This window comes from Peromyscus maniculatus, chromosome 3, assembly GCF_049852395.1.
Source record: "Peromyscus maniculatus bairdii isolate BWxNUB_F1_BW_parent chromosome 3, HU_Pman_BW_mat_3.1, whole genome shotgun sequence".
NCBI classification, from domain to species: Eukaryota; Metazoa; Chordata; class Mammalia; order Rodentia; family Cricetidae; genus Peromyscus; species Peromyscus maniculatus.
The window spans coordinates 137,847,822-137,862,943 of record NC_134854.1 but is presented as its reverse complement, the minus strand read 5'-3'; the positions used below and the strand labels follow the sequence as shown (position 1 = coordinate 137,862,943).

Below are 15,122 nucleotides of genomic sequence, written 5' to 3'. Positions count from 1 at the left end.
AAGCAGAAAGTGGAGCTTGGCTGTTTCCTTCCCCTTGCTCTAGGAACAACGTGTTTGGTTGGGCCTCACAGTTTGGATATAAAACTGTTTTGTGACTTTGTTAGGTGACAAACCAGGTACCAAGATACATTTCACAGAGAGAAGGTGGTTTAAATAACTGCAAATTTAAATTCAAATTATACTTATTAAAGCCTTAAAAACTGTGTTGAGAGTATGAAGTCAGTTTTACCCTTATTGGAGCATGTTAGGAAAATGAGAGGACCTTTGTCTTCACTCACAATGGGAAGGAACCTTTTAGCTCCCACAGAAGTCACCTGTTGCTTCTCAGAGAACTTGAGTAGCATGTGCTTGTGACCAAGCCACACATCACTACCCCAGGGCTGTCATCCGCACCTCTAAGTCTCAGCTCATTGATCTGAAAAGAGGTCTCATGGGAGGTGGCTGGGATAACATGCGATTGCTTAGCACAAATACTCAGCGTGTGGAATCAAAGTGCCTGGTTAATGGTAATTCCACTTTCCCTTCCTTTTTACTATTGGTGCTGAATATAGTTTATTCCTTATAGATTAGTCTTCTCATCGTTTCCAAGACAATTCCAGAAAAGCTGGATGTGATAAAGGTTTTAAAGTTGCCCTATCACTTAAGAAAACATTACTTTGATATAGCTGGGCAGGACCCGACTTTCGCAGAGATTCATTCTAGCAGGATGTGTGTTCATTGGCAGGTTGCTGCCCCTCAGTCTGTAATCCAGCCCTTTGGGTTGGTAGTCTCTTCATAGCACGTGTCTTGGGAAAATGAATAAAGGGAAGCTGGGTTGTAGCTGTGGGTTTGCAGGCAAGGGGCTTGTTTCTCTGTAAGAGGACAAAATCTATAAACCAGTCTTTCCACGTTTCATTTAGGCTGTTTCCAAATTCCTCTGTTGGTGATACTGGAGTCCCAGCACTACCTTCTTTGACAATGCGCCGGATGCGGGAGTCTGTCTCCCGGATGCCTGCTAGGTAATGTTACTTGGCACTCTTGGAAAGTTAATGGTGGGTTGGGAGCCTACTGTCATGTTGGCTGTCTGTAGACCCTCTGCTGCTTCTGTGGAACACCGATTGGAGACCTTTCTCTCTGTGGCCCACGGAGCTTACATTCTGAAAAAGAGTGACTTTGACTGTTGGCCCTTCTGTTCCAACACAACCCTCGGTCTCCTGTTATATTTATAAAAAGCTTGAGGTCTGCCTTCTTCCAGTTGTGGTGAATTAAGACTCTATGGAACTACATTCAAGCAAAAAACAACTTGCCTTGAAACAATAGGATGAAACTAGACTCTGAAAGCCTAAATGTAGAATTCCTAGTGCAAGGTAGCATTTCAGTGAAGGAACAGCCTTCCTCAAGTAAGGCCAGACACACTCAGGGTGGTCTGGCCATAGATAGAATGGTATTCTTTAGAAAAGCCAGTCTTTCTTTGTCCCTTGAGTTCATTTGAGTATGACCTGAACCAATCTTAAATGAAGTCTGCAGAACAAATATGTTCTACTTTGTTTTGTTGGGGTTTGGGTGGAGTTCAGGGCCTCATCGAGGCTAGGCTTGTGCTTCACAATAGAGTCACCCCTTAGCCATGGAAGCTGTTATTTGTTTCAAGATACTAGGGCTTAGACCTAAAGCCTTACATAGGCTAGGCACACATTCCTTCTACCACTGAGCTGCACCCCCATACTTGTTAATGTGGGTTCCTAGGCTGAAATAGTCATAGGTTGGGGTTGCAGATCTAAAGATGGAACACACTTTGCTGTGCGCTGACTACAGAGAGAAATTCTCAGTCTTTCTTTCAGTTAAGTTGGGCAGATTCCTATTAGCATTAGGTGGTAGTTGTAGCAAATACAGATCTGTTCTTAGAGATGTAAAACTCTAAATTATTCTCAAGAATGATTTATTACCAAGGAGAACTTGTATGATGGATTCTCCTTTTCACAGGGGATGACAAGCACATTTTTCATTTTCAAAAATTTGCACACAAAAAGAACCCAGACAGCATTTTAAAATAGTCCATATTTAAAGAATGAACCTTGTGTCAAAGACTGTATGGATCAGTTTGCCCCTAAGTGTCTTAATGAGGTAGGCAGTTGAAAAGACTTTGCCAGTGTGGAGGCCTGAGTGCCAATCATGGGACTTTCTTTCTCCTCCATGCCTAGTTCCCAGCACAGATACTCCACACCTCATGCCTTCACTTTCAACACCTCCAGCCCTTCCTCTGAAGGTTCCCTCTCCCAGAGGCAGAGGTCAACGTCCACTCCCAATGTCCACATGGTCAGCACCACCTTGCCTGTGGACAGCAGGATGATTGAGGTAATAGGGCCCCTTGTGGGTGGTGATGAGCAGCAGTAGTTAACATTGGGAACAGAATGTAGATTTCAGAGCTGCTCAGGAATGTTGCAGTATTTTCTTAGGCCCTTAAAAATAACTTCGAAATGTTATTTTAAAATCTGTTACTTCCATAGACTGACTTAATAACCAGGCCGTGTATTGTTCCAGTGGGAAACAAAACTCCCCCTAACCATTGTGCGGGTGTGTCCCAGCTTCGGGTGTGAGTTCCTTGAGCTGGTACAGATATGTGCAGAGCAGAGCAGCTTCATGTGGTGAGGGTGTTGTAGACTACAGATGCTCTAGAGGACTGAAAGTAGGACCTCTAGGATCTAAAATGCATGGAAGCAGATGTGCCAGTGCCAGTGCCAGTCAGTGTTTGCAGACTGCCTTTTCTTCTCTTGTATGTTCTGTTTGTTTGGTTTGCTTTCTAGTTCATCTTTAAAATCAACTGACTACACTTCAAATGCTTCCTTTGTCTTTATTCTTTATTTCTCATTGCTTTGGACTAGAATAACAGCCTGAATGCCTCTCCCAGGGCGTGCTCCAGACGGTTTTGTCTGAGGGGAAGAGTAGGTATTTTCTCCATGCCTTTGCTTCTTGGGTTTAACAGGATAGACTGTCAGATGGTAGACTATCATGTGAGACAACAGATACGTTCCTTTATATTTCTCTCAGACTTTTGCCATGTTTTCTTTCTTTTCTATAGAATATTTATTAGTAAAACAAACACTATGAGTTGCTACTGCTAAGTGAATTTCTCAAGGTAGATTCTCAAAGGCAAGGGCATTGAAATAGTCTTTAAAAACTCAGCTTTCTCAAAAGACTAATGATGGACTGATAGTAACAAAGAATCTGTATGGAGTTCAGACATTAGAAAGCAAAGCATTTCACCCATTTGGTTGATATGACCTAGAAAAGCCTATCAGAAAGTCTGACATCCTGGCACATGCCTAGAATCCCAGCACTCTAGAGGACCTTATTCAGGACTGGCCTGGGCTACACAGTGAGATCCTGTTTAAAAATCAAATTAAAAGACACAGCAGACATGGCCATGTAACTGTGCTTTCTCATCTTTGCAAAGATTTGTTCCTTGACACCTGCCATCTTAGGTGTAATTTTTCTATAGCTAGAAATCACCTTTAACCACTTGTCATGCCCTGTGTAAGCTATGGGCTTTATCATAATGATTGGCCCTATACATTCATATACAATTATAAAGTAGCCATTTTCTTTCCATGCACAATTTGTTCCTATATAAATTGTTAATACTGTCAAAGTCAAAATTCTCCAGTTGCTAATGTAAGTAGCACAAGTATTGTGTTTAATCCTGTTTGTGCCTCAGAAAAAAAATTGATTCTTGACCTTTTTTTCCTTCTTGATATTTTTTTTTGTTTTTGTTTTTCAAGACAGGTTTTCTGTGTGTAACAGCTCTGGCTGTCCTGGAACTCACTTTTTGTAGAGATTGGTTGAATGGCCAGTGTTTCTCTCCCTTGGCTGCCATCCTGTCATACAGACACGCAGGCTTTCTCACCTTTCTCTCACAAACACACATCATTAGCCCTAGTTTGAGTTGTAGAGTGAGAATCTGTATTTGTGTGTGTGCAGGTGTGTGGAAGCAGAGGTTGATGTTAAGTGTCTTCCCCAATTGCCTTTCCATTCTGTGCTTTGAAATAGTGTCTCTTACTGAACCTGGAGCTTGCTGGTTAGGCTAGGCTGGCCAGTCATTGAGCCTCCAGGATCCTCCTGTCCCACCTCCCCAGTGCAGGGATTGTAGGCATGTGCCACCATTCTGTGCTTACATGGCAAGCCCTTCAGCAGCCAAGCTCTCTCCTTTTGGTGCCTGTCCTGGATCTCACTCTGTAGACCAGGCTGTCCTCAAACTCACAGAGATCCACCTGCCTCTGCCTCCCGAGTGCTGGGATTAAAGGAGTGTGCCACCACCGCCCGGCAGGGTCTGGAATCTTAACCATCTCTGTGGATGTTTTACAGACAGGCCAGGATTGGGAATTAGAATTAGGCTTTATTCTACGCTGTTACAGATACTTGGGCAGGGTGGCTTACACAGTTGGTGTGTGTGTGTGTGTGTGTGTGTGTGTAAGAGAGAGCAAGTGAGCAGTAGCTTGGTTTGTGGTTCTTTTACTCTTGTAAAGATATTTTTGAAAGCTAGGCATGGTGGCACATGTCTGTAATCACAGCACTAACAAGGCTGAGGCAGAAGAATGGCAAGTTCAGGGCCAGCTTATGCTACACAGTGAGACTATATATAAAAAAAACAAGCAAGAAATATGGCTGGAATGATGATGGCCTAGCAGTTAAGAAGAGCCTTTGTTCTACAGAGGACCCTGGTTCAGGTCCTAGTACCCACATGCTGGCTCACTACTGTCTATAACTTCAGTACCAGAAGGTGTAACATCCTCTTCTGGCCTCCAAGGGCACTGTACAAATGGTGAGCACACATACATGCAAGCAAAACACCCATACATATAAAATGGGAAAAAAAAACTCAAAAAATTGAGTGGGAACATTCTAGTAATAGCTTCGTGGAACAATTATCTTGTTTGCTGTGGTAATACAAAGAAAAATGCAGATGACTTGCTAGAAAGACACTCTCTGAAGTGATGAAGTGTTTTTATATTTATAATATATATTATAAATTCTGCCCTCAAGGAAGAATTTTAAGATTAAAATTTAGAAAGGTCTCATAGATGGTTGTATAGATAGTTGGGCAGTTAAGAGTACTTGATGCTCTTGAGGATCCAAATTCAAGTCCAAGCACACATGTCAGGAAGGATATAACTGCCTGTAACTCCAGCTCCAAGGGGTCCCACACTGTCTTTGGCCCCTGTGGGCACTTTCATTCTTAACACACACATACCAAAAATAAAATCTTAAAAAAATGTCTGGTGGAGGTAGGTCCCTGTGATTTGAGCGATTCTTGAAACAGTATTCACAGTGTCTAGTAGCCAGCTTGAGAAAATCACTAAGGTTTGAATGTCGTATGCTAATGGAGCTGAGGCTGAGATCCATATGTGATGACTCATTTCTGCCATCCATTGCTCTGTGACCCTTACTGAGTATCCCCTTCTGTCCAAGTGGGTTTTAAAATGTAAACACAGGATTCAGGCTCTGGGGTTCATGTTTTTCCAGTTCCCTGTAAGTTAGGCTTCACGTAGTACCTACCTGTGTTAAACCCAATTTTGGTCCATATTTGTCCTTCCTCCTACTGAAGTCAAAATGAGCCTGTCACTGGATCTCTGTCTCGCAGTCTCTGTCTCTGATCAAGCATCAGTAGAGCAGTATCCCGAGTCTGTGGAGGAGATGCCAGTTGACAGTAACTTTGCCAGCCTTTGCTGAAGGTTTGTTTCTGAGAAATGATTTGTGGTTTCCATGAAAAGTTATACTCATTTCACGTAGTATTTAACAGGAATCAATCTTGGAAAAATTGATTTGGGCATTAGGTAAACTAGGAAATTAGGAGTACGCAAGTATACTTTATATTTTAGAGGGTTAATAATTGCTCCTATAGCCCCTGCCCCAAGAGACGATGCCTTTTCTAGTGTATCTGATCAGCTTTTGTTTTCCGTTTCAGGATGCAATTCGAAGTCACAGTGAATCAGGTACTTTACCCCACAGTCATTTAGTGATCAGTAATGGGCTTTTTCTCTATGCTGTGATCTTCTGTTGCCTTATCTACGTGCGGATTCTGTTTGTCTTGTCTATTAAGCCTCACCTTCAGCCCTGTCCAGCAGCCCCAACAACCTGAGCCCAACAGGCTGGTCACAGCCCAAAACCCCTGTGCCAGCACAAAGAGAACGGGCACCAGGATCTGGGACCCAGGAAAAAAACAAAATTGTGAGTATGGTCAATAACACCTCCTGCCCCTCAGGGCTCAGTAAAGATAAACTCTTGGAAATCAGAATGCACTTAACACATTTGGGGGCGGGAACCTAATAAAATACACTGAAGGAAAATGAATGCCAGTGTGCCTTGGCATGTTCACATTCATTCTGTAAGTTGCCATTTGGCTACAACTCAGTAAACTGTCATCTTCTCAAAGACAAAACTGTAGCTGCAGAGCCTGTTCACCCTTAAAGGAAGCAGGAACAGACAGGGTGGGGTGACCCTTTCTTTGATAGTCTTACTCTCTGCAGGCTGTTGGCATTCTGTGGGTTATGAATGATCTCCATTTGTTTCAGAGGCCTCGTGGGCAGAGAGATTCAAGCTATTACTGGGAAATAGAAGCCAGTGAGGTGATGCTGTCCACTCGCATTGGGTCTGGCTCCTTTGGCACTGTGTATAAGGGCAAGTGGCATGGTGAGTTTGGAGCCTATCTCCAGCATCAGGGCTCTGGTGCTCAGGGTTCGGCAGAGGGCTAGGGGGCGTCTTTGTTCATAGTGGCCTTCTCTATGGGTACTTGATCACACTTGGCAATCAAATCAATTTTGAAATTTCACGGTGTTAACCTTACTCTAATTTGTATAATAAAGTTCTAGTGATGCTTAGAAACCAGTGAGCAAGTTTTAGCGCTGTAGTTAGATGTTAGTGGTGCAATTTTTTCTAAACTAAGCTAGCTCTGCTCATGGAACATGCTTCTTCACTGAGCTGGTGTTTGCTGCTTTGATGGAGGGCACCCTAGACACCAACAGCTGAAGGGACCTTAAAACAGGTCCAGACCAAGAGCAGGAGCTATCTATCTCCTGTTCAGAAGGCTGGCGCAGGAAAGCGGGAAACTTCCTGCCTCTCTGTTCTGCCCTTGGGTAATTGAATTGTAGCTCTCCCTTCCTGTGGGGTGAGTGTTCTTATTTCCATGGGAAACATTGCTCACTTGGAAGGAAGATTCTAGTTTAACCTTTGTAGTCATAGCTTGAATGGTTTGACAGCATTTCCACACCAGGTTTTTAACACCTCTAGATTAGGATGTTAGCAAATGTAAGCAGATAACAGGGCAGAGATGGAGAAAAGTTCTGAGCAAGTGTATGGACATTCACATTCACAGTGTTGGAAACAGCAGCATCCACTTGGGTTGTGCATCAATACATGGGGTTTTGCCTTCGTCATATGAGCAATGTGCTTTCTTAGGAGCACAGATCAGAAAGTTGGTCAGTGACACTTTGAGTGACTCCTCTGAGAACTGTTAAGTGATGCCCTGCTGGCCTGTCTCTTGGTCTGCAGAGGAATGGTGTCACTGCAGCAGGCTATGAGCTAGGCAAAGCCTGTTTTTGAGGGGCTGTTTAGCATTCCTCCAGCCTCCTATGCAGGCACCTGACCACCAACATCTTCCTGGCCTCACCACTTAAGTTGACCTGCCTACCCCAGTCTCTCCTTCCACCCCTAACTTTCTTACCCTTTTGTTTCCTACTGTAACTCCAAGCCTGCCTTCATCTGGGCTGTTGCAGCAAAATTTTCTCCCTCCCCTTCTGTTTTATAGATGCTCACTTACATGCACCACTCCTGATGCTTACACCTCACTACCTCCAGGAAACATCTCCATACACTCCCACTCCCCAGAAGTCTTTAAGTCCAGCTACTGTCTTGTCTCAGACTTCACAGCCATGCGGGAATCTTCCTTCCTCAGCCACGTGGGACCTGCCACTAGGGCACACAGGGTCACTGCTGGACGGGTGGCTCCAGCACTGCACCTTCTCTACCAGGATGAGCTGCAGCTTCTCCAGCAGCCTGTGCCTTTGGTGCTGGATGATGCCAGTTACCAGGTCAGTTATAGCTGAGACTGGGACCTCAAGGGAGCCCCGTCTTTACCATTGGTGCTCCCTAGAACAGACTGCCTCAAGACCACACTCCTCAGGCTGAGGGACTGGCCAACTCCAAGGTGCCTCTTAGCTGACTCAGACTTTGATCATTGGTACCATGGTTAATCTGACTGTTTTTTGAGACAGGGTCTTGGTATATGGCTTAGGCTGGCCTCCTGCCTCAGCTTCCAGAGTGGACAGCCTTATAAAAATTTGAGGTCCTAAGCTGGCGGTGGTGGTGTACATCTTTAAGCACTGGGAGGCAGAGCCAGGCAGATCTCTGTGTTCAAGGCCAGTCTGGTCTACAGAGTGAGCTCCAGAATAGTCAGGGCCACACAGAGAAAACCTGTCTCCAAAAATGAATGAATGAATAAATAAATAAATAAAATAAGGGGACCCTTAAAGGGTTTAGGCACTTTATTACTACTCTTGTTACTATATCTATATAAAACGTATTTGAATGTGACTGCCAACTACCCTGGAAAGCACGCTGACTCCTGGGTGTTTGTGAAGCTGTAGGAGGTTACCTATATTGCTGCCTTGGTGATTGTCAGTATTGTAAGACAGTTGTGTGGGCCTACTTAACTTCCTGCCCTTCCTGGCTCCAGCACATTCTTCTTCCTTCCTTCCTTCCTTCCTTCCTTCCTTCCTTCCTTCCTTCCTTCCTTCCTTCCTTCCTTCCTTCCTTCCTCCCTCCCTCCCTCCCTCCCTTCCTTCTTTCTTTTTAAATGTGGTTCTGGACATGAGACTGACTTCTACTCTATTTCCCCCCTGCAGAATGAGTTTTAACAGTCAGGTGTGCATACAAGCTATGACAGTGTTCAGTGTCCCCACTGCTCCTACTGGGAAAGGACCCTCTCCTTCAGCTTGCTTCCTCATCAGTTTACACTTGGCGTGCCACTCACAGCCTTGGCATGGATTTCATCCTCACAGGCTAAGGTTGTGGAGCTCTCCCATATGGACCTACCTTGGTGCTCCCAGCATCATGTGGATACAAGCTTGTTGAAGGCCTTTGTGGCCCAGTGTGGGTATTAGTAGCAGTGAAGCTTCTCAGCCACCTGATGTATTGGTTGGCAGATTTGTTCTACCTGCAGACACGTGTTTCTTGAAAAGTGCCTCCTATTGTCCTTAGAATTGGGGGTTTTTGAAAGGCTGGGAAGTAGCTCAGTTGGTAAAAAGAGCTTGCCATCAAAGCACAAGGACCCAAGTTCAATCCCCAGCACTTACATAAAAATTCAGCTGTGGTTGTACTGTCTTGTAATCTCAGTGCTGGGGAGGTAGAAAGGGGCTCACTTAGCTGACCCTAGTCGAGTCCTGGGTCCCAGTGAGAACCTGTCTCAAAAAAACAAAAACAAGGTAAGATGCACATAAATCCTAAGGTATTTGAAAAATAAAGACTATTTAACTGAGCGTAACTAACTACAAATTAATTTGCAGGAGATGTTGCAGTAAAGATCCTAAAGGTGGTTGACCCAACCCCAGAGCAGTTCCAGGCCTTCAGAAATGAGGTGGCTGTCTTGCGGTGAGCCCAGCCCCTGGAGCAACAGGGTTGGGTAGGGCCGGGCTGTGCAGGTCAGCACCTGCTATGGGTTCTGAGGGATACTCCTCTGAGGAGGAGGGAAGTCTATTTCCTTCCAGCATATGTGCTGGAAGCCAGAAGAGCCCTTTGCATGGACACACCTCATCTCTGGAATCAACACTCAACAGTCCAGCTGTGTGGGGTTTGGCTTGTGGTAGGGGGATCATTTTTACCTTTGTTTCCAGGCATCTTTTTGTAGCTAATGGAAAGAGAGCCCTAGCTCTCTAGTCACTGAATTACTCTTAGGTTTGTAGGGATGAGTTGGACAGAGGTAGATTCCACAGATGAGGGGTCCTGTGCAAAGAGCACCCCCTCTCTGTAAGCAAGGCCAGCATGGAGGTGAATGAAGGGTGGGTGGGCTTCAGCTGATTATAGGCAGTACTCTTACGGTCATGCTTTCCCTGCTTCCCCTTCCCCCAGCAAAACACGGCATGTTAATATCCTGCTGTTCATGGGGTACATGACAAAGGACAACCTGGCGATTGTGACCCAATGGTGTGAGGGCAGCAGTCTCTATAAACACCTGCATGTCCAGGAGACCAAATTCCAGATGTTCCAGCTAATTGACATTGCCCGACAGACAGCTCAGGGAATGGAGTAAGTAGACAGCTTGGTGAGTCCTTGTGGCCTGAACCCTGAGTTACCCTTGTGGGAACCTGATTGAGTGGCACCTGGGTGGGCTCTTTGACATCTGAAGCTCCCATTTCTCATCAACCAGACCTAGCTACCATCTGTAGGAGCCTTGTGCCCAGGCAGCAGGAATACGCTCTGCTCACCGGTGCTTTTGTCAATTAAAAAAAATATTTTCAATTGCATGTTTATATGGGTCTGTGAATGGCAGTGCTCAGATGGGTGGTCCTGGGGCTGGAGTCAGTCGTCAGTTGCCTAATGTGGGTGTTGGGAATCGAAATTGGGTCTTCTGCAAGAGCAGTGACATGTTAACCTCCAAACCACCTTTTCAGCCCTTTGTCACTTTGGATCATCCATTTTCTTTAAAAGGTCATCTTTTTACCTCCTGGATCCTCTGGATCTACGGAGCAAGATCCAGAGTTTGAGGCTAGCTTGATCTATAGAGCAAGTTCCAGAATAGCTAGGGCTACACAGAGAACCCCTGTCTCAAACAGCTAAAAAATAAAATTCATACAGAACTCTGAACTTTAACATTCACATACCATAAGGCGGCTTTCTTTTGGAGGTGGGGCTTGGGGGCCTTTCTATATTCAAAGTACAGCCATACTACTAAATGCTGCATTCTTACCATATAGAAAAATACCCAGCTTATGGCCATCCCCAGCTCCTGACAATTGGCCTTCCCACTGCTGGGTTTTGTCTTTGGTAAGTGGAATGTGAGGTAAAAAATCACATCCTTCATGCCTGGCTTTGTTTGCAGAGCAAATCCAAGTTGCAGTATGCAAGGCGAATTGCTACCCACAGTTAGCTGATGGCCAGTGAGACAGTCACAGTTATACTTTTGAGTAAAGCTGATGTTTGATGTCAGCCTGTTGACACTGTGGCCTTTCTATAGGTGACATTCTTAGGCTGGGAAGACAGGTCCTTGGGTACCTTATTTATTAGCTATAGCTAATTAACTGATTGATTTTTCTCCTTCACAGCTATTTGCATGCAAAGAACATCATCCACAGAGACATGAAGTCCAACAGTATCCTTTGGTATTGAGTTCTCAGCTTAGGGACCCAAAGGGGCCTTTTTCTCAAATATGGTTCATGGTTCCAGGGGGGAGCTTTTTAAAGGAAAAAAAAAAAAAAAAAAAACCTGAAGTTAGTTAAGAAGCCAAACAGGCCCTCTGCAGCCTCCTCCTCACCTGGGCTGCCGTGACTGTCCACGAGAGTTCCTTCCTTAAGTTTTTTTCCCCAACAGTGATCTGTAAACACGTCCTTCAGAGTTGGGATACAAACTTGGAATGAACTTGAACTCAGCCTGGTTGGATTATTCAAAGCTTGAGTTTATTAGCATCTATTTAAATCTTATCTGTGGAAGATTTGTGGCTGTACATACAGACGAAAAAGTAATTGCAAGTCAAGATTTTCAAGGTTCTGGATTTATTTCCCATCCTCGGATGCATATATGTGTTACCAACAAGTGCAAAGTGGTTGCTGCCTCCTGCTCACTTGGTCTAAGCAGCATAATGCCATCAATACAGTAGAACAATGTGATATTTGGTGGAAGTCACAGATAATCAAGATCCCTTCAAACTAACTTATGACACAGTTCAGGAGAGGTAAAACATCCTTGAGGTAAAACTGTAAAGGTGTTTTCCTGGCCTTGCCAACTAAAAGCAAATTGTTTCTGGTGATCCTTATGGACAGGTACCAAGAAAAGGCATTTTTCTTCAGGCTGGAGAGGTAGTTCAGAGGTTAAGAGCATTGATTGTTCCTCCAGAGGTCCTGAGTTCAATTGCCAGAAGCACATGGCAGCTCACAACCATCTATAACGCCCTCATCTGGCCTCCAGGCATACAAGCAGACAGAATAAATCAATCTAAAGGAAACCGCACTTCCTCTTCCTCACACCAGTTGTGCACCTTTTATGCTGTGAGATGGTGCACAGTATGATGTGCAGTGTCAGGCCTAGCTGTGCTGCATTAGTGGCCCTGACCTTCTTGCTACACTTTCTTGAAGTAAAGTTTTTGGGCAGCTAAGCACTGCTCTAAGATATTGGTCACCAAGTGGACCAGTTCTAGCCAGTCTTTAAAAACATTCGGTGGTGAGGCTGCTGCTGTTTTGTTGCTGTCCTGAGTAGGGCATGTAGGCGGGGGTGGGAAGCTGGTGAGCAGTCTGAGGCCCAGTTATTGGGCCTACACCATCATTTCCTGCCTCCTGAAGATAAGTGATAAATTTCAGAATTTGATTTAGTAGTGAGGCGAAGGAGGTAGAGAGCCCTGTAACGAACGTTGACCTGTCAGTCTCCTTAACAAGCATTGAGATATATTTCTCCATGAAGGCCTCACGGTGAAAATTGGAGATTTTGGTTTGGCAACAGTCAAGTCACGCTGGAGTGGTTCTCAGCAGGTTGAACAGCCCACGGGCTCTGTGCTGTGGATGGTAAGGAAGCTGGCCCCACACAACTTCCTGACCACCATGACGTATTGGCCTGGAGCAGGGTGCAAACTTGACATTTCTGCACATTTTGGGAGTCTGGTTGATCCCTGGTATCAGCTTAAGGCAAAACCACTTATCTCCTAGGAAGGCAACAGAGGCCAGAGCCTGGGGGGTTAAGTCTTTAGGGAAGAGCTACCCTGGGCTAAGGACTGGACTCCCTCCAACTAGTTGGAATAGCCTGGCTCCTGAATGTCTCTGGAGCCCATTACCCAGGGACTAACATACTTTGTCCTCGTAGGCCCCAGAAGTAATCCGAATGCAGGATAACAACCCGTTCAGCTTCCAGTCTGATGTCTACTCCTATGGCATTGTGCTGTACGAGCTGATGACGGGGGAGCTTCCCTACTCCCACATCAACAACCGAGATCAGGTGATCTGCACGGGGCCTGGCAGAGCAGCGCGGGGCCAGTTAGTCCCAGGGTCTGTCCTTCTTCACAAACTCCTCTGCTCACCTGTTTCCCTTTAGATCATCTTCATGGTGGGCCGGGGATATGTCTCCCCAGACCTTAGCAGGCTCTACAAAAACTGCCCCAAGGCAATGAAGAGGTTGGTGGCCGACTGTGTGAAGAAAGTAAAAGAAGAGAGGCCTCTGTTTCCCCAGGTTAGGTGGAGCTCACTAGCTCGAATACGATTACAGTCTGAGGTGGGCCAGGGGTCTGTGGGGAGAGGGCCTTCTGTGTGCTTAGACACCTGACTGAAAGGTATGGCTGGGGAGATAGCCAGTCCCCAGCTAACGAGACCACATCGGGGCCTTGTTTCAGATCCTGTCTTCCATTGAGCTGCTTCAGCACTCTCTGCCGAAAATCAACAGGAGCGCCTCTGAGCCCTCTCTGCATCGGGCGGCCCACACTGAGGACATCAATGCTTGCACGCTGACCACATCCCCGAGGCTACCAGCCTTCTAGCTGATGTTGTAGCTGTTCTTAGGCCATCAGGGGAAAAGAGTCAGCAGGCACCACTTTGTTTCCTTGGGGGCAGAATGCATGTTTTCAGAGAAGCTGCTGCTAAGGACCTAGACTACTCACAGGGCCTTAACTTCATGTTGCCTTCTTTTCTACCCTCCTGCCCTGGGAAAGGAAGCTGTCCACCATGCTAGCCTGCTCTGCTCCAGGAATACAAGTCAGCAGAGTATTTTAGAGCAAGAAAATGGCCTTGGAGAGAAGTCAAAGCGGCTTGCACTCTGGCTGCTGCAGGGACGTGCAATCGGGAACTTAGCTCGCTGAGCCTATCTGCTGCAGGGTGCAGACAGTGGTGCAGTGCCAGTTTTGCACATGGAGTCTTGGCCACCTGGGGGAGCCTGCTTTGGTACTACAGAACTTCACTTTATGGACACACCCTCTCTTACTGTGTCTAAGGTGTCCTGTGTGGATGGCTTTCCAAGCACGGTGCTCCACCTTCGGGCAGCCTCCCACACGCTGAATCTGTCTTCCAGAAGCTGCCCCTATGGGGTGGGCTGCAGCCCAGCCTATCTCTAGTCACATCCTTGTCTGTAAGAAAGCCAGGAATACAGGTTTTCTTAATGATTTTGGGTTTTAATTTTGTTTTTATTGCGCCTGACAAGATACAGTTATCTGATGGTTCCTCAATTATGTTATTTTAATAAAATAAATTAAATTTAGGTTTAATGGCTTCTGACTCCATCAAAAGTAATACTGAGCTCGCAGGCAGTATGGACACCCTATTTGTTTGGTTTCTTGTGTAAAACTCAAGGAGGGTCTGTGCTGTGTGAGCCTTTTCTGCAGTTATATGAACAGCTGAGTAAAAAGCAGACAGGTAATACCCTCCCCAACACACACACACACACACACAAGGAGTGCATTTATAAAATATCTGGTATCTACAGAGCTTTTTACAAAAATAAATTTAGGTTTAGAACAAACTTGCTGTGACTTACAAAGTTATACACACTACATTTACAATCCAGCTGTCTTGGTTGGCTTCATGTCCCCTCAGATGACTGTTGGGTCAAGACCACAGAAACAGTGTAGAGTAGGGCCTACTTTACAGGCGAGAACAGGCAGACTGAATGTGATGCCTCAGTGTCTTATGCTCTCTCTCACTATAAGGGGAGGATGGCGATGGAGTTTCCCTGGAGACCTTTATAGATAGGGTCTCCATCACTATAGGACCCACCCTTAACTGTCAACTGCTTTGGGACTCTGGAGGGAACTAAATCAAGCCTGACCATCCTCAGAGCAGTAAGAGTCTATGCTCTAGTGCAGCACCAACATGACCACGTGTTCTACAGAGGTGTATACATTCCAAGGCTCACAACACACTACATTAGAGATGGTCACTGCAGAGGAGCCCTCTACAGGGCTGGCGACG

General features: G+C 45.6%; 1 protein-coding gene and 1 long non-coding RNA gene across 6 annotated transcripts in view; one reads left to right on the top strand and one right to left on the bottom strand.

The window, feature by feature from the left end:
- Positions 1-14,412, top strand: part of Raf1 (Raf-1 proto-oncogene, serine/threonine kinase) — a 57,987-nt gene extending 43,575 nt beyond the window's left edge. For all 5 annotated transcript variants that reach the window (XM_076567648.1, XM_076567649.1, XM_042273873.2 and 2 more), the window contains 12 exons: positions 900-998; positions 2,178-2,331; positions 5,939-5,966; positions 6,074-6,201; positions 6,546-6,663; positions 9,534-9,618; positions 10,096-10,272; positions 11,289-11,335; positions 12,619-12,737; positions 13,033-13,164; positions 13,261-13,395; positions 13,556-14,412. In XM_076567648.1, coding sequence (XP_076423763.1) covers positions 900-998; positions 2,178-2,331; positions 5,939-5,966; positions 6,074-6,201; positions 6,546-6,663; positions 9,534-9,618; positions 10,096-10,272; positions 11,289-11,335; positions 12,619-12,737; positions 13,033-13,164; positions 13,261-13,395; positions 13,556-13,699 — 1,366 coding nt within the window. In that variant the 3' untranslated portion in view covers positions 13,700-14,412. The remainder of the gene's footprint in view (positions 1-899; positions 999-2,177; positions 2,332-5,938; positions 5,967-6,073; positions 6,202-6,545; positions 6,664-9,533; positions 9,619-10,095; positions 10,273-11,288; positions 11,336-12,618; positions 12,738-13,032; positions 13,165-13,260; positions 13,396-13,555) is intronic.
- LOC143272473 (uncharacterized) lies at positions 992-10,099 on the bottom strand. The gene is made up of 3 exons (XR_013050089.1): positions 9,324-10,099; positions 5,530-5,656; positions 992-1,136 (listed from the first exon to the last, which is right to left on the bottom strand). It is a non-coding gene; the product is annotated as an uncharacterized LOC143272473 (long non-coding RNA).
- Positions 14,413-15,122: the final 710 nt, after the last annotated feature.